The following is a 25,309-nucleotide window of genomic DNA, read 5'->3' as shown; positions in this document are numbered from 1 at the left end:
CAAATACACTCAACAAACTAAAGCAGCTACAAATACACTCAACAAACTAAAGCAGCTACAAATACACTCAACAAACTAAAGCAGCTACAAATACACTCAACAAACTAAAGCAGCTACAAATACACTCAAAATACAAACTAAAGCAGCTACAAATACACTCAACAAACTAAAGCAGCTACAAATACACTCAACAAACTAAAGCAGCTACAAATACACTCAACAAACTAAAGCAGCTACAAATACACTCAACAAAATAAAGCAGCTTCAAATACACTCAACAAACTAAAGCAGCTACAAATACACTCAACAAACTAAAGCAGCTACAAATACACTCAACAAACTAAAGCAGCTACAAATACACTCAACAAAATAAAGCAGCTTCAAATACACTCAACAAACTAAAGCAGCTACAAATACACTCAACAAACTAAAGCAGCTACAAATACACTCAACAAACTAAGACTCGAGATTGAGCTGCTCCAAGCAAAAAATACAAATGTAGAAATACTCTCTCTCTCTCTCTCTCTCTCTCTCTCCCTCTCTCTGTGTGTCTCCCCCTCTCTCTCTCTCCCTCTCTCCCCCCTCCTTCTCTCTCTCTCTCTCCCCCTCCCCCCCCTCTCCCCCCCCCTCTCTCTCTGTGCATGTGTTTGTGCTTGAGACAGCTCCAGCCAGTCAGACGCCAGCAGCAGAGCTCGAGCCCGCTCCGCTTTGTGACCGTTCAGTGATCTGGTCCTCCAACGGGAGGCTGAACTGTGCACGCGCACAGAGAAGCACGGAGAGGTCCGCGTGCCCGTTCCCCGGTGTGTCCTCAACCCGAACCAGGACCGGCTGCTGTGAGGCTTCATGTGAGCAACATCACTGTGATGACTTCTGCATGTGTGGACGCTCCTGACAAGTGATCACTAACCCAAACTGAAGATCCACAAAGACTCTCCTGTTAAAGACTGCCTCAGAGCCGGACTCTATGACGTCACAGGTCAGACTGCATTCAGGGTGTTAATCTGCTCCTGAAGAAGTGCCACCCTGTTCCTGTGCTGTTCACATTATTCTGTCCAGCAGCTGAGGCTCCGCTGCAGCCGACCCGTGCTCAGTGTGTGTGTGTGTGTGTGTGTGTGTGTGTGTGTGTGTGTGTGTGTGTGTGTGTGTGTGTGTGTGTGTGTGTGTGTGTGTGTGTGTGTGTGTGTGTGTGTGTGTGTGTGTGTGTGTGTGTGTGTGTGTGTCAGTGTGTGTGTGTGTGTGTGTGTGTGTGTGTGTGTGTCAGTGTGGGTTATTCACAGTGCTGCTATGCAGACTGACTGGAGCCACGCTCAGACAGCTCCACTGTAACCCCAGAGCTCACAGCTCTGAGGCACAGAGAGAAACCTTACAGCCGAGGGGAAAGCTCCCTGGGCAAGTCTCGAACCAGAGGGAGGACTCGTGCGCACGAGCAGATGTTACACAGCTTTGTGTACTAATGTGGATTATTCAGGATGCTGCTATGCAGACAGAGTGGAGCCGCAGAGGATCTGCTGCTAGAGTTGGAGTAACACTCAGTTCTGTCGGTGCAGTTGATCAGCTTGTGTTACACTGTTGGCAGCTGGAGGTCTGTCAGGAAGGAAGGGTTTTTAACACTCATACTGGTTAAGTATGGCTACATTATGAGTTGGAAACACTTACATAGACTTGGACCAAACGTTGTGTCTGAAATACAAAAAGTCCCCTTTTTCTGACTGAGATGAAGCCAATGCTTCCAGCAGGTAAAGCTTCTGAAAGATGGCAGTGAGACTTTGTGGAATTGAAACAGTTTTGAAGGCTTTGCATTTTACACACGTAGCTTAGCATTCTGCATAGTTGGAACTAGATTTGTTGTTAAAATTTCACTTCAAAGCTTGTAAGTTACACTAATTGTTGGGAAATGAAGAACCCTCATCCGCTGAGTAACACCTGGAGTAGATCCATTAACAAGGACCCGGTGCTGATCTCTGTGCCAGGCACTACCAAGAAGTTCAAGAGGAAGTCTCGGGAGCCTAAAAGGCTTTACAGCGGCCCTGAGCCTGACACGGGGACAACCTACACTGAGAACCTGTCGGATGTGAACTCGCTGGATGACACCCAGGCAGAGGGGTGTGATGTCAGCAGGTCGGCTCCTCTACAGAGACAGCTGATGATGTCACAGGAGGGGATGGCCAGTACTGCAGGGATTCTGTCCGGACTACCAGAGGGCAGCATGGCTCCAGCTCAGAGCAGCGCCATAGACATGAGAATTGGCATCAACGTGCCTGCCAAACTGTCCCGGTTACCAGCCTCTCCGTTCTCCAACTCTGAGATCTCCCACTGGCCCACCGCCATCTCCCAGCCTCTGTCCAACAGGCTCAAAGTGGGCCTCCGCTCCGCTTTCCCTCTGTCGACATCATCCAGCAGCAGCCACGGACATTCTCCCAACCACCAGGCCTTCTCCCTGGAGCCCCACACCTCAGCGCTGCCTGTCCCCAGAGCCTGTCCCCAGACCTCCCAGTGTTACGAGTATGGGGAGCCCGATGACCAGTCCCCTAAGGTGAATGTGTGGAGTAACACTGAGAAATATATATATATATAGAGAGAGATTTTCAAACTGTTGGTCAGACAAAACAAGACATTTTTACCTTAGATGGAAAATAACCAATATATTAATCTGTAATGAAGATAATCTGTAGTTTAGGGATTAAGTGCATTGTACCTATATGATTGTTATATCAGTACAGCTCCAGAGTAAATGTACTTTCATATGCTTTGTAATCAAGCAGTCCTTCTACTGCTTCAAGCTGCCTTGGTTTCTGGATTCTATTAAGAACTCAGTACAAAACATCTGGCTCAACCCTTCTTCTGAGTTCCCAAATCTTTTTTTCTTAAAGTAAAAACAATATCCGCCAACCTAGTGAGGTAAAACATTTCTAACAAAATGACAAAACAATACAATATATTTAATAAAAATGAATATTAGGTTAATGTTTCTTCATCCTTTGCTGTAGTTCGCTGCACATGATCCAACGGTTGATTATGGTGAGGTATTAATCAGGGTTTGGTTGAAAACTATCCACTGATTAACTGGTTGGATGCTTTTATTGTGAAAAAGGTATAGAAGATGCAAGTAAACCACTTTACCTTGATGTGCTGTGGAAAACCCCCTTTGAGGGACTTGTGGGTTAATAGCTCTGTTCCAAGTTCAATAATATGGTGCCGTTGTTTAGTTCAGTCAAACAGAAAAACCAATGTCCTTCTGCTCTCAGGAGTCTCCCAGGAAGCGGGTCGGGGTGGGTGCTGATGGACCTGGGCGTCTCCCAGAGGTCAAAGCCGTTCAGCAGACCAGGAGGCTTCTAGCCAACGCCCGAGAGAGGACGCGTGTCCACACCATCAGTGCTGCGTTCGAGGCCCTGAGGAAGCAGGTCAGACTCACAGCATACACTGAAAACACAACACGCACAAACTACAATGTATGCACGAGCTCAAACAGGTTTGGGTTTTTGGTAAATATGTTTAAGGTGGCCTTAGTATGCAGACACTGACTATATACTGCAGGAAATAAAACAAGAAGAAGATATGTGATCTGTGAGTGAAGTGAATACAGGTTCTCATGCAGAGCAGCAGTATGGGCCAGCACAGACAAGACATTCTATCAGATCAGATTTTAAAATATGCTGATTGCACAGGTTTACCGCTGCAGTCTTGCTTAAAAGAGCACAAAGCCTCATGAATCTTTTGTCACCATGCCATTAACCTCCACTGCCACCCAAAACTCATAGAAGCTTGAAGGAGCCATGCTGTTGCATTGGGTGACATTTATTCCTCTCAGATTATCGAGCCGGCAGTGGAGTTTTAACACAATACTGAGCACACTGATCTACTCATAAAGAACATGCAGTGGCAGAATGGAAACTGCACTCTCCGGGGCAAGTGAAATGCCACGTCGGATGAGTAAATAGCAACTCACTTGCCCTATGGAGCAATTGGTAAAAAGGGATTGAGCTATCTTGCTTACTTCTCATCTCGTGACAAAATGGAGGTGGGTAAAGAAAAAGTTTCTGAGCTGGAGCGCAAGCGAGCATTTAGGTTACCCTGGAAACAGGTTGTTGGGTGGCGTTGGAGGATGGGGATAATCTCCAACTATGTGTTGTTTATGAAGCTTTTTTATATCTTTATTGAAGAGTGTGGCCTTTCAGTTTCAGAGCTTGACCCATTGATTGCGCGATTTATAATGCTTTGCCTCAAAACTCTATCTTCGAACTTAACCAGCCCCTGTCTGTCATTGTATTAGTGTGGGTTATTTTGACAGGGTTATTGCACAAAAAAATCTGAGAGCAACGGAGAAATCTGAGAGCAGACATTTCACGAGCTCACAGACTGAGGATGAGGAGAGGGGCTGAAGATGGAGCCAAAGAGGTCTGTGTAAGCAACAACTTATCAGAGAGCAAGCTTACAGTTTGAGCAGAAGCAGAGCAAATCTAAGCGCCAGCAGGGTGGGAGGACATGGTTTTGTGGGAAAAACCACAAAATCTGTAAATGAAGTAACGCAGTTTGCCTCAAGTTTGAGAGAAAGGCAGACTAAACATGACAATTAGTTTATGTTGCTATTTCATAACCACTAATAAATAAAACAATTTGTAACGGGGCAAGTAATAACTGACTGTGAGCAGGTAGATTTCTGTCAGTGGTCTGCAGAGATGTCCTGGTCCACACGTCAGATTCTACAGACTAAAGAAAACTTAACTTAAAACTAAAGAAAAACTTGGTTTGTACAAATCCCTTCAAAAATCACACAATCATCATGTTGATATGTTTTTAGATGAAACAGAGAATGGATGGATGTACTTTATGGTGCTTGTGCCAGCGAAGCAGATCAGTCTGAACAGAAAGAAACAGTTTTCACGGAGCCAGCCTTCTTACCCAGTTTATTAAGTCTGTTGGTTCCAATGCTGCTCCCCCAGCAGGCTACAACACAGTACACTGGCCACATCAGACTGATGGAAGATTTCCAACATCTTGGTTCACACGTTGAATGATCTCAGCTTCCTCAGGAAATGGATTCTGCTCATCCCCGTATATTTTAATATACAGGCTCAGTTGGTCTTAATATAATAATAATATTAACAAGTGATCATTCCCTCTAAAATTGCAGATGATATTGCCATTGCAATATCTGTCAAAATAATTGCAATAAGATATTTTCTCCCAAAAATTACAACATTGTGTGTGTTCTACACATTTTCTATTTTTTTTTACTTTACTTTTACTTACAAATAATGACCACTTAGAGTAACTTATAATCACATTCAAATGCATTATATCAGTGATTATTATTAAAATAAATAAAGTAAAAAGAATATAATGTATTACAACTATGAGATTTATAATACACTATGATCCTTGAGTTAGTGAACAGCAGGTATAAAACATTATAAAATGCTTTATAACATGTTGTTATAATTATTGTTATAAAGCAATATTTATGGGTGCTTATAACTGTAATTCTACAGGGCTATACGCAGATTATAACTCATGATAAGTATGTTTATAAGTCATCACAGACATGGGCGTCCTCCTTACTGGTCTACTTAAGAAAACCAATGAGGAGAATTCTAACAACGGATGTGGACATTTCTTGGTTTCACACTGAACACAAACAGTGGTCTCCTGGGTGAAAGTCTTGTCTTTGTTTGAGTCATCCACCCCCCCCTCCCACTTGCCTTTAGAGGACTTTCTCGATTGTTCTGCTCGCTACTATACCATGTAACTTTCTATAATGCTATAATACCGTGTAACTTTCTATAATGCTACTATACCATGTAACTTTCTATAATGCTATAATACCATGTAACTTTCTATAATGCTATAATACCAAGTAACTTTCTATAATGCTATAATACATGTAACTTTCAACAGTCACTCGATACACTACATCACCTGCTCTTTACGTCGCTCGTTGGACTACGTCGCTTGCTGCAAAAAACGTCCACATCCAACATATTTGCGGTTTGCAGAAATTACAACATTTTCATTCCCAACTCCCTCTATTTACTCCACTCTCCAGGTGCCATGTTACTCCTATGGGCAGAAGCTATCCAAGCTGGCAATATTACGTATAGCCTGCAACTACATCCTGTCCCTGGCTCAGTTGGCTGACCTGGACTACGGTCCGGACCACAGCAGTCTGAACTTCTCTCAGTGTGTGGAGCAGTGCACCAGGACCCTGCAGGCCGAGGGCAGGAGCAAGAAGAGGAAGGTGAGACTGCACCACGCATAATGTCTACTGCACCAATTCCATCAATGCAACAAGAGAGTCATGTCTTTACTCACCACTCTGCTGAGAGCACCTTCTCTTTACATTATTTAAGTCCAATCTTTTTTACTTTACAATCTTTTTGTTGGCTCTTAAGCTACTGTCCATGAAACTTGGGAAGCTGTGTAAATGTATATTGTACCCTAATGTAGCATGTGAGCCATTATAGTACAATAGTTCAATAGTTTTTTTACCTTGCCTTGATTTGTGCTGGACATGCCCCCAACATTTTATTTGAGAACCTACAGTATGCCATCTCCAGCAGACCCAACTAACCTGGTCCCTGTTTCCCATTGAAAATCAATGTTAGCAGTGATGAAAATAAATGTTTCATACCTGGAATTTTTCATGAAATGAAAATGAAGCTCTATGTTCAGTCCACATTCTACAGCTTTCTGCTTGCTGCCCTTTTTTAAATTTTTGTTAGTGGGTGAAAGTTTAAGAAAGTAAACTTTGATTATAATCTTTAGGGGCCCATATCGTAAAAGAGAGATTTATCATTTTCCACAATTTTTTTCCATAAAGCAGCAGTGATATAAAAATACTTTCAAAGTACTGGAACGTTCAATCCATGGAGAAGTACACACTGCCCGGAATCAGAAACTGTGCCAATTGTGATGTCACAACTATACAATATATAGACCACTATAGACGTATTTATAGACGTTCTCAATTTATCCCAGTATATTTAAGGGAGACTGTTTTTATAGACAGTTCATTTTTTTTTTTTTTTCAATTCAGTTTACTTTGTATAGCCCAGAATCACAAATTACAAATTTGCCTCAGAGGGCTTTACAATCTTTACACATGAGACATCCTCTGTCCTTAGACCCTCACCTCCTCTGTCCTTAGACCCTCACATCCTCTGTCCTTAGACCCTCACATCCTCTGTCCTTAGACCCTCACCTCCTCTGTCCTTAGACCCTCACCTCCTCTGTCCTTCCCTCACATCGGCACAGGAAAAACTCCCCTAAAAACCCCTTTAACAGGGAGAAAAAAGGAAGAAACCTCTGGGAGAGCGACAGAGGAGGGATCCTTCTCCCAGGATGGACAGAATGAACAGCATAACAGAGATACAACACATTCAATGTATATGACATAAATGATTCATATACAGTACCAGTCAAAAGTTTGGACACACCTTCTCATTCAACTACTTTGAAGAATCTAAAATATAAAACATATTCTGGTTTGTTGAGCATTTGTTTGTTTACCACATAATTCCATATGTGTTCCTTCATAGTTTGGATGTCTTCAATATTAATCTACAATGTAGAAAAAAAGAAATAAAGAAATAAAGAAAAACCATTGAATGAGAAGGTGTGTCCAAACTTTAGTTTGGTACTGTAATAAGAGTAGAAAGCAGAGTAACAGATTTATTTTTTATAATTATGAAATAGGGAATAGTAATAGTAATGTGACTAATAATAATAATGGTAGTAGCAGTGGGTGTCAGCCGGCTCACAGCAGGAGGCACGACTACGGTCCAGGTACCACAACGATTCATGGAAACCTGCAAAGCGAGAAAGCAAAAAGGGCTTCAGGGTGGACGCAAAGCTAATATGCGTAATGGTTCAGGTAATAGTAATAGTAATGTGATTAGTAATAATAATGGTGGTAGCAGTTGGTGTCAGCAGGGTCGTAGCAGGAGGCACGACTACAGTCCAGGTACAGCCACGATTTATAGAAGCCTGCGAAGTGAGAAAGCACAAAGACTCCAGGGTAGAAGCAAAGTCAATAAGCGTAATAGTACAGGGAATAATAATAGTAATGTGACTAATAATGATAATGATAATGATGAGTTAATCATTCCTTGTAGTGACTTTTAATAAAACACATAGTTTTGGGGGTTTCAGATCTTCCTAAAGGATAGTGGGTATGGTATCACCTGCTACAACACTTCCTTTGTGCAGTAGAAGTGAGTCTGAGCATAAAGCAGTAATGTCGGTGTTTTATCACAGGCAGAGCAGACGGTCACACTGAGCCAGACATTAGCTACAAACAGCAGAGCCACAGACTGACCAACAACCTACATTAGCTTTCCCACGTCTCCTTCGTATTCAAATAACAAACATGAACACAAGTTGTTCTTCACCTTAGCTGGTTGAACGAGCCACCAAACAGACCTTCACAGGGGAACAGTGCTAACGTCAGTTTGCAGGCTAGCTGCTAGCCTCAGCATATTAGGCAGCATGTTAACTAGCTGCAAATGTAATTTATAAGTAATTTAATAACCATTAATAAGTAGGCTGCTGCACAAGTTTGTTCACTTTGGCCCTCTCATCGGTTTAACTCGGACTACCGTTCAGCCTGCCAGGAAATTCGTTCTTTTTCGTTCACTTAATAAAAAAAATACATTTGCCCTGTTTTCTGAATTAATGAGATAATTATCTTGGTTATTCTCAAAAAAGATTTCATAAAAAAAATCTGCTGTTTTTCTAAATTCCTAAAATACCTTTTTTCTTCCTTTTAATACAAAACTACTAACAAACACTTTTGGGCTTTCCCTTTTGCTACAAAAGAAGGGCTCGGTAAATGTGATTTCATACATTCAATGCCCTTGTGGTTATAAAATATATATATTTCAACGTGAGCAAGCTCAGATTGAAGATTTTCATTTATGAGATTCACACTATTGCAGTCATATTGCTCTTTTAGATGTTAACTAGCTGAGAGCTCTTTCCCTGCTCGCTGGCTGTTTCTCCCCGTGTGCATGCTAGCAGTGTGTGTGTGTGTGTGTGTGTGTGTGTGTGTGTGTGTGTGTGTGTGTGTGTGTGTGTGTGTGTGTGTGTGTGTGTGTGCATGCGTGTGTGCACGTGCGTGTGTGTATGTGTTCTCAAAGTTCCAGACACCAGATGTTTAGAGTGGAAGGGAAGTGGAGCTGGCGCCATGAAGGGCAGAGGGCAGCGAGAAGGCACGCGAACTGAAACCACACAAGCGCGCGCACACACACACACACACACACACACACACACACACACACACACACACACACACTTGGCACATTCCCCCAGCAGTCTCTCCAACACATTCCCCCACTCTGCCTCTCCAGGCCATCTGCTCCAACATACTTTGAAACAAGGAGGGGAAAAAACACAGTCATCATCAGCCTGTCAGACATCAGCAGCTGGTGGAAAGACAGGGGGGGGGTAGGTGTGTGTGTGTGTGTGTGTGTGTGTGTGTGTGTGTGTGTGTGTGTGTGTGTGTGTGTGTGTGTGTGTTTGAGGGGTGGGGGGGTCACTTTTTTTATTTTCCTCAGAGCCACTGAGTCTGTGTGCACAGTTAGCAGGAAAAAAGACTTTTTTTTCTTCATTGTGAACTGGATTCTTGCACCATAAACCTGAGGTCCAAAATATCCTAACTGGAACTCATTTCAATACCAAGAGTCTCTACTACTCACACTGTACAGGAAGTGAAGAAAGAAGTACATGTTGTACTTAATAAAAGAGCACCTTAAAACTAAATTATAATTTTTTTTTACTGTGCACATAATCTCCTTGATTGCACATTTCTCTGCTTAAAAACATCTTGATTTAAATGTGTCTGCTGTGGCAGGCCAACTGCTGTGAAATATATATATATATAGGTTAACAAACCATAATGTTAGCTGTGATAAACAGCATGGCTACAGATATATAGAGACCCTCCTCCTGTCTAACAGATACCTGGGTGTTTTTTTATTTTCCCAATAAATTAATAAATTTGAGTTGACTCCTCTCTGTGGTCTCACAGAATGTTTCGGTGCTAATCTTGTGATCTTCTTACCATGTTGAATATGTATAATATGTAAATGTAACATGTATAATATTACTTCACGCATTCTCAGTTAGTTTTCTGGTTCCTGTCATTCAGAATTCATTTCTTGCTATTTTGACAGCTTGATTTACAATGCACATACAAAGTATTGACTTTACAGACATAAACTACAAGAAACATTTTCCTTGCGGAAAATGTTTCCTCCTAACTTACCCACGTACATCTCCCAATTTCTATTTTGTATACACATCTATGAACTGGAATAGTAACACCTTGGGACAGGTGCAAAATGTAGATAGATCTATGTTCACTGCATTCAGAAATTATCCAAACACTTCACTTTTTCATATTACGTAGCTAAATACATTTTCCCCTCAACCATCTACACTCAATAATCATAGTGGCAAAGCAAAGACACGATAAGGGGGACAGCTATCTTTTGCTCTCTCCAGAGCCAGAGCCCGTACATGAACCCAATCGGACATGTTTGATTTTAGACCGGGTCCTGGCCGTGCCACTCAAGGACATTAACAGAGTTTAGAGTCCCTCTTGCATGGTCTTGGCTCTGTGCTTAAGGTCGTTGTCCTGTTGGAAGGTCAACCTTCAGCCCAGTCTGAGGTCCTAATGTAGACTCTGATGAGCTCCAGTGTCGCAGTACGATGTGTAAACATCCAAATCCCAGTCTGAATTCCCTCAAAACTTCACAGACAGACAAACCCAGGAACTTTTTGAACTGAGATCAAAGTAGCCTGCAGTCAATCTCACAACTTCCAGTTTAGACTGTTCTGATGGACTCATTCCTCTCTGTGTTTCAGGAGTGACGCCGATAGCAGTGGACCGGTCCAACATGATAACCTCCGACAAAGCTAAGAGGATGCAGACTGGAATGGACAGATGAAGATAACGAAAGAGTGAAAAGGATGAACTTTTTTTCCATCACTCATTAGTAACTAACATCAATACCTGACTCTGAGGTGGAATGATGGAGTTCTGTGCGTAAAGGCCCACGAACAACAACCGACTTAAAGACAGAGATGAAAAAAGGGACTTCAAAGATCAGCCCACAGAATCCCTCTGCAATAAACTCTGCTCAACTCAACATACAGCTGCACACATTACACTACTGTGCTCCAATTCTGAGGCACCGTGGCTTTGTCAGTATGTATGTAAGAATGTATTTCCTGGCAACGCTCACTTTTGAGCTGGTAAAAACCATCACGAGCATGAAGCTCATCTGGTCGCAGGTTTAAAAAGCTCTAAAACAACGTCAGTTTAATGAGGATAAAACATTCAGCTCATTCATTAAGCCGTTTTAATGGTAGATGTTTTATAGTTCATAATCCTGTTATATTTCAAAATATGCAAATCATGTTTATTCAACACAAATAAAAATATTTGAAAAAAGTGTTATTCACTGTGATTTTTCACAAACACTTTGCTGATACAAAAGAACTACAATACATGTGCATTTATATTGAAGGAACAGTGTGTATTATTAACGGGGATTTATTGGCACAAATTGAATATAATACTCCGACTCTAGAGAGAGCCTTTTGCTTTTTTTTGTTACCTGAAGGCCACCGTAGTGGTTGCAATCTGCAATGTCACCACTAGGTGGCACTAAACCTCAAACCCTGCTCCTTTCAAGGCCATATTAAACTGTAACCATAACAAGCGTTAATTATTCCATAATACAGGTCAAACCCAAAAAACACTGGATTCACTGGATTTCAAATAATACAACTTGATGGCTTCTTTCATTAGAACCTCCCTGCCTGATTATTATGAAGCTACAACAGTGACAGTAAACTTTGGCAATGAAAATTAGACCTGAAGTGAATAAAGAAAACGTTGGCATTGAAATGCTTGTATTAGATAAGTTGTTTTGGCACTGAATAAAAATAAAACACAGGCATAAGAAATTGCTTCATGCTATTTACACAGTTTTTTACGAGGCCATTTTTTTCCCACTGATCTACCATCTATATCGATCTATACTCTGCATACTGAGGAGAGAACGGCACGTCCTCATTGTATTTTGAATGCCTAAATCTACCGTCACTGTTCTTTCCCAAAGATAATTGCCCATATCCTTCATTCACCACAACCCCCTCACAGCTGTGATCCTCTGATCATCAGTGTTATTTTATCACACCTGACAAAGCTCCTCCAGAGCCACAGAAGACATTATACAACTGTTTCCACAGGCCGAGTGCTACTTCTCAGGTCATGAGGAGTGGGGACCCAGAGGACTTTTAACTATGACCGACCAAAAGAACGTGACTCATAGATGCAACAATCTTTTCAAAAAAGTATGTGTTGGAAATGTGCAACCTCAAAGCCTTGATGGCAGTCTGTCACTAAACAGAAGGAAGAAGAGGAGTTGAGGGGCTGGACTGGCGTAACAGTCTATATCTCAGATAATTATCAGCTCAGAAAGAGAGGCAACAGGGGGAAAAATCAAATAAAACCTCTGCTTGTAGCAGGAGGTATTTAAGATTATACCTAGCTACTCTTATAAGGACAAATGAATGAGAGAGTAAGATGAACCAAAGAGGCAGAATTCTAGAGCTCAAAGTTCCTCAAACCCTTTCATCACCAAAGCGAGCATGTATATGTGGGTTTTTTTAATGGGGAAACCCCACTAAAAATAGGCATCAGTCTTCTTTCCCATTGCTATTAGACGGGCAGGCTTTCTGTTTTCTCTTCTGGAGAGCGACGTCAGACGGCACCAGAAGCAGATTTAGTAAATATTTCCACTATTTACTATTTAGTAAATAGTGAAAATCTTATGGTGGCTGCTTGTTTTCTTTATGTTTCTTATTCAGGCTCTCTTTCCAACTCTCAAACCAGAGCTGATGATTGTTGGAACAGTACAGAGACTGACAGACAGATTTGACAAGTTTATTTTGTTTTTGTTTAAATTGAATGAATTGTGTCTCGATGATCAGCGAGGTGAGATCACTGTGGTCTGACTGGAGTCTGGTGTCTTTGAGGAGATAATATTAATACATTCTCATCATTTTCCAAATCCCTGTTGATTTTATTTATAATATATTCACTTCAATGTGCTTCACATAGCATTAAGCCGTTAAAGTGTCCAAATATGTTTCCATCCAAAAAACAGCCTTAAATCCTGCAGACTCATTTGTCTCCGGAATGAATGCCTGATTATAATCTTTCCCACTGAAGGCAGAGGCCAGATGTTCGTGGGTGTTAATGGGTTTTTGTCCAGTGTGAAAGTTGCTTTACTTCAGAAGGGAAAGAATAGATGAGGAGAGAATAGAGGAGAGGCACCAAGGTCAAGAAGAGAAGCTGCTCAATCCCAGACAGGAGGTTGCTTCCCGAAACAAGTACACTAAAGAGGAGGGAAGTGAATCATGACTTCATATGTGCTGACTCAGCAGAGAGAGCATTTAATAAGAAAGGTCAATCTACAGGAGAATTTATATTTGAAAGCAATACAGAATGTCTTGAGAGCCTTACTGCATTATATTCACTAATTCATATTTTCTTTATTGTCCCCTACCAGCTGAATTACGTGTTTTCAGTTATTTAAATTATGCATAAAAATTCACAAGAATGCAGAACATTTCAAAGGTGAGGACCCACCGCATTCTATTCCTGTGAATAACCATGTGATCACTTGGGAGTTGCTCTTAAAGGTTGCTTTAACATTTAGATGTTGAGTAAATTGTCTTTATATTGTACTTTATAACTTCAAATTGGATTTCCTCCCTGCACTCAGTCTTTGTGCTAACCTTAACACATTCAGGATGTCTTACTGACTGCACAGAGATCAGGGTCAAACCCCAAACTAGCATATCTCTCAAAGTGTCACATTCCATTTGACATCATGTTGGGGTTCAAAACAAACGTTTATCAGAGCGTGCCTCATGATCACTCCTTATTGAAAGCACAGAATGAGCAGGTTGATAACTCAGCTCAGTCCACCGTCCCGTCCGCTGCTGAGTGTTGTTTATAAACACACAATATTTTGAGCGGGAAAAGTCTGTTGGGATCTTCTTAGTCTCGTCAGTGGACCGCACAGATGTCCAGTATACAGAATTTGGCTCTACAGGTGGGACAGGGGACTCTGCTGGACAACCAGGTCTCAGGTCTCTGCTGGTCTTGGCGGCTGGCGAACCATCGACCGAGACAGGACAGACACCACATGGGTCTGCAGAAACACTGCTGGCACTCTGACTCGTTATCGGATCCTGTAAACAAACAGCAGTCCCAGGGTCAGAATCAGAATCACACAGAACAGCTAAGCTGCACAGGAACAACAACACACGTCAGTTGCTAACAGATCTCTACATCCTGCTAGATCACTACGGCACATGTGCAAACTAGTACTACACTCCTGTGCTTAAACACTCGTATGCATCCTATTCAGCCTTGATAATGCTACACTGTGAACACCAAATCTGTGCTCAAATCAGCAGCAAAAGAGAGCTAGTTAGCGTTAGCAGCCAGTGGGCAGCACAGTCTTTCTTGGCTAAATAAAGGAGCCAAGAGCTAACATTACAGAAGTTGCACTGAGTAACATGATAACACATTCAAGCTCTATTCAGGAAAAATGAGTATTGGGCGAAGGTGAATTATAACGTTATCATGATGAGTTCAAATGTAATCTTGTAAAGTGTAGTTTTGGAGAGAGTTGTTTGAAGGAGATATTTTCTATAAAAAAGATATTAGAGAGATAATTATAACCTTTTTGACTTTCTTACACTAGCTCTAAGCAGCTTACAATACATTAAATCTACTAATGCAACGATTGTTTTTTAATCAAATCAAATATTTTAACAAAAGTATAAAACATGCATCATCATTTTATTTCCTTATGACTTGAATCTTTTATGCAAATAACCACAAAAGGTTACAATAACAAAGGAAAAATATAACATTTAGAATTTATGAAAGTTACCACTGACTTCGAGATGGTGGAGTCAGAGTATATATATATATATATATATATATATATATATATATATATAAATATATATATATATATATATATATATATAAACTTTGTATAAGCCAATACAAAAGTTCTGCTATTGGAATCTGGAAAGAAAAATATTATTGGGTTAGGGTTAGGGCTCTCTCTCTCGCTCTCTCTCTCTCTCTCTCACCTTCAGCCTGGCAGAGTCTGACCAGCTTGGTGTTTGCTGGAACCTGCATACACCCTATACATGGCTCCACCTCCTGTGTGTGGAGAGAGAACGTTCCTCTGAATCATTTTTGCATTTTCATACTGATCATGTGCTCAGGATTTAAACACCCACACAGTAGTGTACCTGCCCACTGGGGAGTGTGTAGGGTTGATTGAGGTCCACCTGAGCTCTGAATGTCTCCAGGAAGAGCTCGCTCATGGTTTGGTGGATCACTACATTGGGAGAGCTTCTGATTGGAGCATGGAGCTTCTCCCTGAGCTCTGCATACTCTGTAGAGAGGAGCCTGGAAACAGTGGGAAAGGAACAAGGTATGTGCTGTTTGTCCTGACAGCTCACCACACACTGACACATACACTAACACACACACACACTGACACACACACACACACACACACACACACACACACACACACACACACACACACACACACACACACACACACCTGATATCAAAGGGTCTGACAGCAGGGTTGATGCTTTCCACTCTCAGGGTCAAGATCTGTGCTGGGGAGGCTGAGTCTGGACTCAGCTGGTGCTGCCTGGACTCTGTCACTGTCACATGACATTCAGTCTGTAGGGCCATGTAAACGTGATAGGTGGTCACCTACAGAAGGACAAAGACGGTCAGGCATGTGGATGAACAATATTCTTTAATAAAAATAAAAACAAATCTAATTTAAAATGTAAACAGAATGCCAACCAAGCAGATGACCGAAAGACTGGGAAATGTTCAGCGTGGTTTTATTCATTAGAGTCGTTGAAACGAATATTCTACATGAAAAGGAAAAAAAGATTTGATTCGATTGTAAAAGAAAACAGCACACTACCACTGCTTTCTGTGTCACAAGTTCTCATGTAGGCCTGGGCCACTGCACTGTCACTGCATGACGGGAGTCCCACAACGCCACTTTCATTGATGGAACATGCAAGGTTGGCTCGAGCTGAACGGGGAATGATTCAACAACAACCGTAACGATGGCAGAGAACCTGGCCACAGAGAGTGATTTGCACTCAGAGCAATCTAAAGAGCCACATTTAGACATACTTTAGATTTTGGTCTGCAGATGGCAAAAATGTGGAACCTCCAGCTAAATAAGCTACAATTAGCCATTACCATTTTGCCACCAGCAACATTAGCGCACATATTGGATATAAGGGCAGCAAGCCGCTGCATCTGCTGTCATCTTAAAGAAAAGGTGTCTAGAGTGGAGTTGATCCAGCAGCAATTTAATAGCACCATGAATTATATTTAGAACCAAAATGATACAAAATCATATTTAACCATTTTTAGGGTGATTTCACAAAATATAATCGCTTGAAGCGTTGAATGTCCGTTCTATATTCCGTAACACTTCAATCTAGCCAGCCAATCAGTCTTTAAATCATTTTTTTACTGGACAACTTGTGTGTCACCATTGCATGATAGTTGATAATTCATTCCTGTCATGCTGCTCAGAGTATTCAGTCTGCTGACAGCACAGAGTCTCTCTATAGCACAGTCCTGTTTATATGGAGCTAACAGCTAATATTAATCAAGACTGCATTGACTTGATTATGATGAATTCAAGCTCTATTCAGTACAAATGGATATTGCTGAAAATATCTCATAATACAAATGTGTTCTCATTTATACCAACTTGTCATGCCATGGGCCACGTGGAGTTAAAAGTATATAACCCTGGGCAATGTGCTATTTTTTATTTAAGATAATAATCAATGAGATAGTTTTAAGCACTCTGATGTGTACACTGTAAGATATTAAATGTCCTTTTCAAACCCCTGTAGTACTCTAACAGTGGGAGCTGCTGTTGGATGAAAAGCCAGAAACGTCTGATTCAGCGCTATTGATCGGGTGAGATTTAATCACATCAGCCCACTGGGCGGCTGTGGAGCAGAGTGCTTCCTGAGGTGATATACTGAATGGGATTTCAGGGCTTCTCCTCCAGACTGCCTAACTTTGCTGAACACCAGGGATATCTCCTGTCTGCTCACCTGTCATGGCCAAACAGCTGTTAATCAACACATTTTCTCCCAGAGGGAAATTGTGTTGATGGCATCTGGCAGTCTACACATATGGTGATAATGACACCTAGTGTTCATATTAAGAACCGCATTTAAATATAACCATATAAATGTAGGTGTCGTAGTTTGGTCACATCTCATTTCCACCAAAACATTGAAAACACAGATGAAGGTTCTTTGAACTCACCTTTAACACCCAGCTGTCAGTGACGATCACTCTGGCTCCAGGAGCCCCCGAAGCAAACTTGTCTATGCGTCTGAACTCTGTGTTGACGCTGGTTGCCACGGAGCCCCAGCCCGGGTGAGGAGGATGTATGTGGGCCTGCAAGGCCCGGCAGATTGGATGGTTGTGCCAGCGACGCCGAGACCAGTAGATGACGAGCGTCCAGCTGGTCAACTGGATGCAGAGAGAGAGGAGGAGAAACGCTCTCCAGCCGTCACTCACCTGGTGAGACACAACGGAAGGACACAGCTGAGAACTATATCTAAGAAGTACTGCCAAACTGCCATCAGAGAGGCTCCGCCCCTCATCAGGACGAGGACATATACAAGTCAAAGATTGTACATTTTATTGCTGAGGCAGAAATGGAAAATAATCCCTCAAAGCATTGTCTTACAAAATCCTTAAGATTTAGATAGCATTATGACTAAACAATGTTTGCACATAGGAATATTGCATAATAACTTGCTGACTATTTAAAGAAGACACTGTGCATTGTTTTTTTTATCATTATTATTATGGAGGAGGATGAAGTGTACAGTAGCTCTGTGGTTTCTCAGGAACTCTTGATGCCAATCCACAGAAAGGAATGAAACCGGTTCAGATGTGTTACAGACCAGTCAATGGTGCACTTCCTTTAATCCACAGTATTGTGATGCAGCTGCTCATACCGTAACTGTATAGTTATATTTAGAGAATTGTCTTTCTGTTCTTTCATGCTGGCCTAATTCTAGGTCTTCTTAAAATAACATCATTATTTAAGAGTTCACCTGAAGCCTTCAGCATCAGCATCAGCATCAGCAATAGCCTTTGACAAAACTGCACGGCTGCACAACATATCAAATATCAATAGGGATCACAATGTTGACTTCCCACAATTCAATGAACATGAGCAACCGCAATATTGATATTTGATCGACTGCAATATTGACGCTCAAACTCCGCTGCTTAACAAACTGTGTGCAAACCATTCAACAGCAGCCTGTGAGACACTCTCCTGACTGACGGACGCCGTCGAGAGTAGAAGAGGAATATGGGGTTCATTTTATGGGAAAACTAAAATACTTTTATTCAGGTGAAGAAGAATCCTTGCTTTTTAAGACTTATTTTGATGCAAAGATTAGCAGGAATGAATATAGATAGATATCTTGTAATCTAATTTAGTAATAGTGTTTGATGTCAATTCCAGATTTCCATTTTAGTTTAGAGGGTATGACTTAAATTTTGTTTCATATTTATTCTCATTATTATCTACCCGAGATCTTCCTAGGTGCCAGTGAATTGGTTTATTTTGTAAAAAGAAAAAAAAGGACCGTGCATAATGAAAGCATCGCTCTGTTGTTGGTTTTTTGGTACTTGTACTTCTCTAAGAGCTGCGCCATGAATAAAAAAGTCTTATTTTGATGCTAATATTTGTACATTAGTACATGAAGTAACGAATGCAGTGCTGTCTATTTAAATGAGAATTTACAACTGCAATATCAATGAATAATCTAGATGAATAATTGTGATCGTCATGTGACCGTAATCCTGCAGCCTTACTGGGAACGGACTAAAGCTGCTCCAGAGGAATTCAGGTCCACAATCACATTATGAAGTGTAATGTGTAGAGAATCCAGAGTGTGGACACAAATATGAGGGCGGACAGACAGACAGACAGATATACAGAGGTACAGACAGACAGACGTACAGACAGACAGATATACAGACTGACAGATGTACAGACAGACTGACAGAGGTACAAACAGACGTACAGACAGACAGACGTACAGACAGACAGACAGACAGAGGTACAGACAGACAGACAGAGGTACAAACAGACGTACACAGACAGAAACAGACGTACAGACAGACAGAGGTACAGACAGACGTACAGACAGACAGACAGAGGTACAGACAGACAGATATACAGAGGTACAGACAGACAGACAGACCGGCTGACCTGGTGAATGTATCCCAGGTTCTTCTCTGGAGCAGCGATACACATCCCCATGTAGTAACCTGGAGACAGACAAACACATTAGACATGAGCACAGCGCACATGATATGAACAACAGCACCAAGTGACCCCATCAGAGAAGGATCACATCCACTGCACCTCCCTACACCACACACAAACACGAAACCAGAAAAATAACATAATATTACAATGAAGCAACATTGTACTACTACATATACAAATATAAAAGGCTTGGTTCAGGTTTCGTAAGGGGGAAATGCATATCCATTTGTAGGCCTTTTGGCCAAAAGGAGTTTTGTTGTATTTAGATGATCACTTTCAGAGGACCGAAATCCTGTTGACAACTTCTACAGTTTTCAACCAATGAAAAAAAAAAAAATGTTGCCGCACGTAGTTCTTGCCTATTTCTTGTTTATCCATAACTTTGTTTAAATTACTTTTTCAAGCAAAGAGAGCAGGCAGCTATGTTTGAGGTCCGGTTTGAATGATGTACATGTAGCTACTATCCAATTGGGTGCTTGTAAAAGTGTGAGTTTAATGCCTCAATCAGTTACCGGTACAGTGTTATTAAATCCATGAATGAACTCATAAAGATATCGCACTAGGACATGTAGTTTGTATTATTTAACATTTTTAAATGTACAACTACATCTGTCAACCGAGCTAAAAAAAAAAGATTTGCGTTGCAGCGACAGAGAATAAAACACAACATGTTGTATTAAACTATTATTCTTTGGCACGTTAGCTTCATTGTGCTTGCTTATTTTGAAATCTTGGATTTATTCCCTGAAACTTCGGGCTTCAGCTGCACAATAAATACATTTGGTTTCACAAATATGAGGTCTATTGTATTGCATGGGAACTTTACATGCAAGTCTTTGTCAAAGTGATGAGCATAACGTCATTAAAACAAGACACTCAGTACTTCTTTCCCTTTATTCAATGTTCATTTAAGGTTACAAAGACGATGAGGAATACAATTAGGAACAAAGGAACTAACATACATATTTAACTAGAGAGGTTTGAATTACTGATTATAAAACTTACCACCTCTTTCTGTCAATTCATCTTACTCCTACATAACATTTTAAATATGTTAAACATCAATCCAGAAATAAATAACACATTTATTCTTAAAATACGTTGTTTCTTAGAGTTGTTACTTTGCCAGTATTACTGAATACGACGGGATTCAGAATGAACAATTATTAAAAACAAATCTGAAGGTGGTTTGTTGGGTAGATCAAAGGCATACACTTCACCAACTTAATTCTTGACAAACATTTATTATAGTAATTCAAAATGAATGGCTGATGACCTGACTACTGTTGTACTATTTGCTAGTAAACATCACATAAAATAAGAAACGGAGTGATGAATGCATGAAGTTGAGAAAATTGGAGCCATCACTCTTTTAACACAGGATGGAAAAAATGTATTTGGAATGATCTTGAAACTAGAGTCATGTAGCTGAACAGGTAGTGCGGAGATTAAACCTGGAACCAGTGAACCTGCTGCTAGAACAGCTAACACAGGGACTGCTACGGTCCTGTTACCAACATCACAAAGATAAACCAGCCCAGAATAAAGAGTGAAGAAGTTTAGATTCAAAAATAAACTGTAAAAGAAGGCTGGTATCAAACTCCAATTGATTGATAGCGGAAATGTGGATCTTGATCTTTGAATCTGTAAAGGAAACAACAAATGGAAATTAGGAGCAAGCCACAGTGACATTTCATGAATTACATTTTTTTGGGAAAAAAAGGGTTTATTGTGTCTAAATCACTGTTTTTCAGCATCGTTTAAGAAATTATTTTCGTCCAGACTAGCGCGCCTGAAAACAAATATCACATGACTATTCACGTATACTGGGCAAGCAGGTGCCAGTATAAACAGGAACTAGATTTGTTGCTTGGTTACAGAAAATACGAGTATTATAGTACTTTTTAATAAAAGGTCGGTCTTGATACTTAAGAACTTCCTCTAAAATCTTCCCCTATAAACTCAAAACAGACACATTCCGTGGGAAGTTTTCGAAGTTGTTTTTTTCAAACTTAGTTACAACGCTGAAGCTCTATCTCTCTCTCTCATCAAATTCCGTTTAAAATGAATAATTCAATGAAGGCTACATTTCATTTTCAAACTTTGCCAGAGCAGTTCAACGAAAACTTAATGTTGTGTTCGCTGCATTTCACCGGGGACAGCTTCAACGGTGCTTTGAACCACTCTGGAAGACAGGGCTGAATTCTGTTTGTAAGCTGCGGCACATTTCCGACGCATGCGAAACATTGACCAATCACAACAGAGCGGGCTAGCTGACCAATCAGAGCAGACTTTGCTTTCTGGAGGGAGGAGCAAGTGCTACACCGGAGCATTTCAGAGAGAGGGTGAGAAGAGGTGCTGCAGACATCCAGGATGAGAAAAACAAGGAGGATTATGAGCATTAACGCATGTAAACATGTTGTAACTGGAGATAAAAACATGCACCTGAAAAATAGCATAATAGAGCCTGTTTAAGTCTGTGCAACCCTCTGTCACTCCCCTTTATCATCACTTATGAAAGAAATCCGGTGAATGACACTACAGTAATGAATGTCACAACTCTTACCCATTCTCTATAGCCTTAGGCTACATCCACACTACTATGTTTACATTTTAAACGCATATATTTTGCTACGCTTAGAGCATTATGCATAAGTGTGAAAACATTCACTGCAGTGACCAATGAAGCACAATACCATTGTACTTTACCAAACGCATTACCACAACAACTCGTTGTATCCCATATAAGGTGAATAACTGAATGTTAACTAAAGACAATATCCAATGGGAATTCCATGCATGCCACTTCAACTACACTTCACCTGTAGGGTGCACGCCCGAGCATCATAATTTTGTATTTTTTATTGTTTGAAAAAAATAGTGTGCAAAACAAACAACTTGCATAGATAGCATCTCCCAACAACATTAATACTTACTTCCTCACGACGAGTGGTCTTCTTCCTCTTCTGTTTACGTCAAGTGGTGCCGCTACCATGAGCGCTCTTCAATATGCTAACTTGTGCTCAAATGTGAACAAATCAGAGAGCAGAGCTGCTGTTCCCTTCTGCTCCATAGCACACAGCTGAGGGAAACAGCAGCAGAACTTCATTTGTTATTTCGGCTAATGGTTGGGTTCTGTTTCCTAGGTCAGGTTTAGAACTACAGTTAGTTTTGCTGCTTAAATTGGATATTTAAATGAAATGTATAGTATCATGTATATTGCTATAATAATCTAAGAGAGATCATAATATACAGCAGTAAATAAAACAGTGATGCAGCTCTGTCAGACGTCCTATCGAGGCTTAATCGACTCTTTAAAAAGGACCGCTCAGAGGCAAGGATGTCTCATTAGAAAATGTCGTTTACATCGACTCCTCTCTCCAGTTCCTCGTTTTTCTCAGCTTGAGACTCTCTTGGGCGGGACAAAGAGACACGAGGAGAGGAGGCGAGGAAAGGAATCGAGGACACACGTTGGCGTATTAGAAACCACCCCATGTCCTTTTTGTATACTCCTCAAACAGCTGTGCTCAACGTAGCTACATCTGATGATGGCATCCCTCCACATCTCATACACCAGGCCGCATCGCTCTCCTGCAATTTCGATTTTAGACTAGGATTTATGGAAAAATTGCAAGAATCTGATGAAAAATAAACTAATCTTCAGAACTTTATAAATCTGGGTCTTTCCTCATGGGAGATGTTTTTTCTATACCTTGAGCAGATACGTGGCAGCCTATATGTATAGTCAACATCCACCCGAGGAGAAGAGTAGAGGAAGGTTAGCTGTGTGAAGGAATGACGTGAAGGTCCCACACACCGTGCGTAAAGAGTACAACACCGTCCAACCTGACCATGAAGGTGTCATGTCTGCTGCTGGCTCGTCATGTGTTGTATTTAAGGAGCTCTGATCACATCTTATGCTAGCAGGTGTGTTTAAAAGGTTTGTAAACTCGACCAACAAATGAGGTTGATCGTGTCCAACATAGTGAGACTAGTACTAGTACGCGCTGACGTGGTCAGTGTTTCTCAGTCAGGTCTCTAACTTTAGACAGGAGGTGGAGTTCTTACCTAGAGGGTTAGGGTGCTTACCTAGAGGGTGAGGGTGCTTACCTAGAGGGTCAGGGTCTTTACCTAGAGGGTCAGGGTCTTTACCTAGAGGGTCAGGGTGCTTACCTAGAGGGTCAGGGTCTTTACCTAGAGGGTCAGGGTGCTTACCTAGAGGGTCAGGGTCTTTACCTAGAGGGTGCTTACATAGAGGGTGAGGGTGCTTACCTAGAGGGTGAGGGTGCTTACCTAGAGAGTGAGGGTGCTTACCTAGAGGGTCAGGGTGCTTACCTAGAGGGTGCTTACCTAGAGGGTCAGGGTGCTTACATAGAGGGTCAGGGTGCTTACCTAGAGGGTGAGGGTCAGGGTGCTTACATAGAGGGTCAGGGTGCTTACCTAGAGGGTCAGGGTGCTTACATAGAGGGTCAGGGTGCTTACATAGAGGGTCAGGGTGCTTACCTAGAGGGTCAGGGTGCTTACATAGAGGGTCAGGGTGCTTACCTAGAGGGTGAGGGTGCTTACCTAGAGGGTCAGGGTGCTTACATAGAGGGTGAGGGTGCTTACATAGAGGGTGAGGGTGCTTACATAGAGGGTGCTTACCTAGAGGGTCAGGGTGCTTACCTAGAGGGTCAGGGTGCTTACCTAGAGGGTGAGGGTGCTTACCTAGAGGGTGAGGGTCAGGGTGCTTACCTAGAGGGTGAGGGTGCTTACCTAGAGGGTGAGGGTGCTTACCTAGAGGGTGAGGGTGCTTACCTAGAGGGTGAGAGGGTGAGGGTGCTTACCTAGAGGGTGCTTACCTAGAGGGTGAGGGTCAGGGTGCTTACCTAGAGGGTGATTACCTAGAGGGTGAGGGTGCTTACATAGAGGGTGAGGGTCAGGGTGCTTACATAGAGGGTCAGGGTGCTTACCTAGAGGGTCAGGGTGCTTACATAGAGGGTCAGGGTGCTTACCTAGAGGGTGAGGGTGCTTACCTAGAGGGTGAGGGTGCTTACCTAGAGGGTGAGGGTCAGGGTGCTTACATAGAGGGTCAGGGTGCTTACCTAGAGGGTCAGGGTGCTTACATAGAGGGTGAGGGTGCTTACATAGAGGGTGAGGGTGCTTACCTAGAGGGTCAGGGTGTTTACATAGAGGGTGAGGGTCAGGGTGCTTACCTAGAGGGTCAGGGTGCTTACCTAGAGGGTGAGGGTCAGGGTGCTTACATAGAGGGTCAGGGTGCTTACATAGAGGGTGAGGGTCAGGGTGCTTACATAGAGGGTCAGGGTGCTTACCTAGAGGGTCAGGGTGCTTGGCATAGAGGGTCAGGGTGCCTAGAGGGTCAGGGTGCTTACATAGAGGGTCAGGGTGCTTACCTAGAGGCAGCGCGGAGTGGACCAGCAGGGTGACGCTGGTCCTCCGGACGTGGTACTGTATGAAGCCCACGTCCTCGCTCCCCAGCCAGGACGAGAACAGGTTCTGGATGGTCAGACCGGCCGACCGGAACTCGTTGGGCGTAAAGACGAAGCAGAGAGACAGCACCACATAAGCCAGAGTGAAGGACAGCTCCGGGCTCTCCATCCTGTCTCACGTTCCTCTCCCGTGGTGAGACCTGCTCTGCTTCCTGGTGAGTGTCTTCTTCTACCTGTCTCCGGCACGGAAACGGTGCGTGCTGCCATCTGCTGGACTGCTTCTGCTTCTTCTTCTTCTGTTTCTTCTTCTTCTGTTGTTTCTTCTTCTTCTGTTTTTTCTTCTTCTTCTTCTTCGTCTGTTTCTTCTTCGTCTGTTTCTTCTTCTTCTGCTTCTTCTTCGTCTGTTTC

At 42.0% G+C, this 25,309-nt stretch overlaps 2 protein-coding genes across 2 annotated transcripts; one reads left to right on the top strand and one right to left on the bottom strand.

Moving 5' to 3' along the window:
- Positions 1-1,214: 1,214 nt before the first annotated feature.
- On the top strand, positions 1,215-11,423 carry atoh8 (atonal bHLH transcription factor 8). The gene is made up of 4 exons (XM_054627650.1): positions 1,215-2,533; positions 3,246-3,401; positions 6,044-6,235; positions 10,864-11,423. The coding sequence occupies exons 1-4, from the start codon at positions 1,895-1,897 to the stop codon at positions 10,867-10,869; spliced, it is 993 nt and encodes a 330-aa protein (XP_054483625.1). The 5' UTR covers positions 1,215-1,894; the 3' UTR covers positions 10,870-11,423.
- A 1,544-nt stretch (positions 11,424-12,967) lies between these two features.
- On the bottom strand, positions 12,968-25,303 carry tmem129 (transmembrane protein 129, E3 ubiquitin protein ligase). The gene is made up of 7 exons (XM_054627647.1): positions 24,866-25,303; positions 19,413-19,471; positions 17,438-17,695; positions 15,672-15,832; positions 15,352-15,511; positions 15,187-15,259; positions 12,968-14,268 (listed from the first exon to the last, which is right to left on the bottom strand). Exons 1-7 carry the CDS (start codon positions 25,068-25,070, stop codon positions 14,084-14,086), a joined length of 1,101 nt encoding a protein of 366 aa, XP_054483622.1. The 5' UTR covers positions 25,071-25,303; the 3' UTR covers positions 12,968-14,083.
- Between the last annotated feature and the right edge of the window lie 6 nt (positions 25,304-25,309).

This window comes from Anoplopoma fimbria, unplaced genomic scaffold, assembly GCF_027596085.1.
Source record: "Anoplopoma fimbria isolate UVic2021 breed Golden Eagle Sablefish unplaced genomic scaffold, Afim_UVic_2022 Un_contig_13508_pilon_pilon, whole genome shotgun sequence".
Lineage (NCBI taxonomy): Eukaryota > Metazoa > Chordata > Actinopteri > Perciformes > Anoplopomatidae > Anoplopoma > Anoplopoma fimbria.
This window is presented reverse-complemented; position numbering and strand designations above follow the sequence as displayed.

What these genes read in the sequence shown, in the direction of transcription:
- tmem129 (XM_054627647.1), bottom strand. Translation starts at nt 25,070, where the DNA reads ATGGAGAGCCCGGAGCTGTCCTTCACTCTGGCTTATGTGGTGCTGTCT. An exon ending in CCACTCCGCGCTGCCTCTAG is followed by an intron (nt 19,472 to 24,865) that starts GTAAGCACCCTG and finishes GTCTGTCTCCAG; the next exon opens with GTTACTACATGGGGATGTGT. An exon ending in CTGACAGCTGGGTGTTAAAG is followed by an intron (nt 15,833 to 17,437) that starts GTGAGTTCAAAG and finishes GTCCTTCTGTAG; the next exon opens with GTGACCACCTATCACGTTTA.
- atoh8 (XM_054627650.1), top strand. Translation starts at nt 1,895, where the DNA reads ATGAAGAACCCTCATCCGCTGAGTAACACCTGGAGTAGATCCATTAAC. An exon ending in CCGATGACCAGTCCCCTAAG is followed by an intron (nt 2,534 to 3,245) that starts GTGAATGTGTGG and finishes TTCTGCTCTCAG; the next exon opens with GAGTCTCCCAGGAAGCGGGT. An exon ending in TCGAGGCCCTGAGGAAGCAG is followed by an intron (nt 3,402 to 6,043) that starts GTCAGACTCACA and finishes TCCACTCTCCAG; the next exon opens with GTGCCATGTTACTCCTATGG.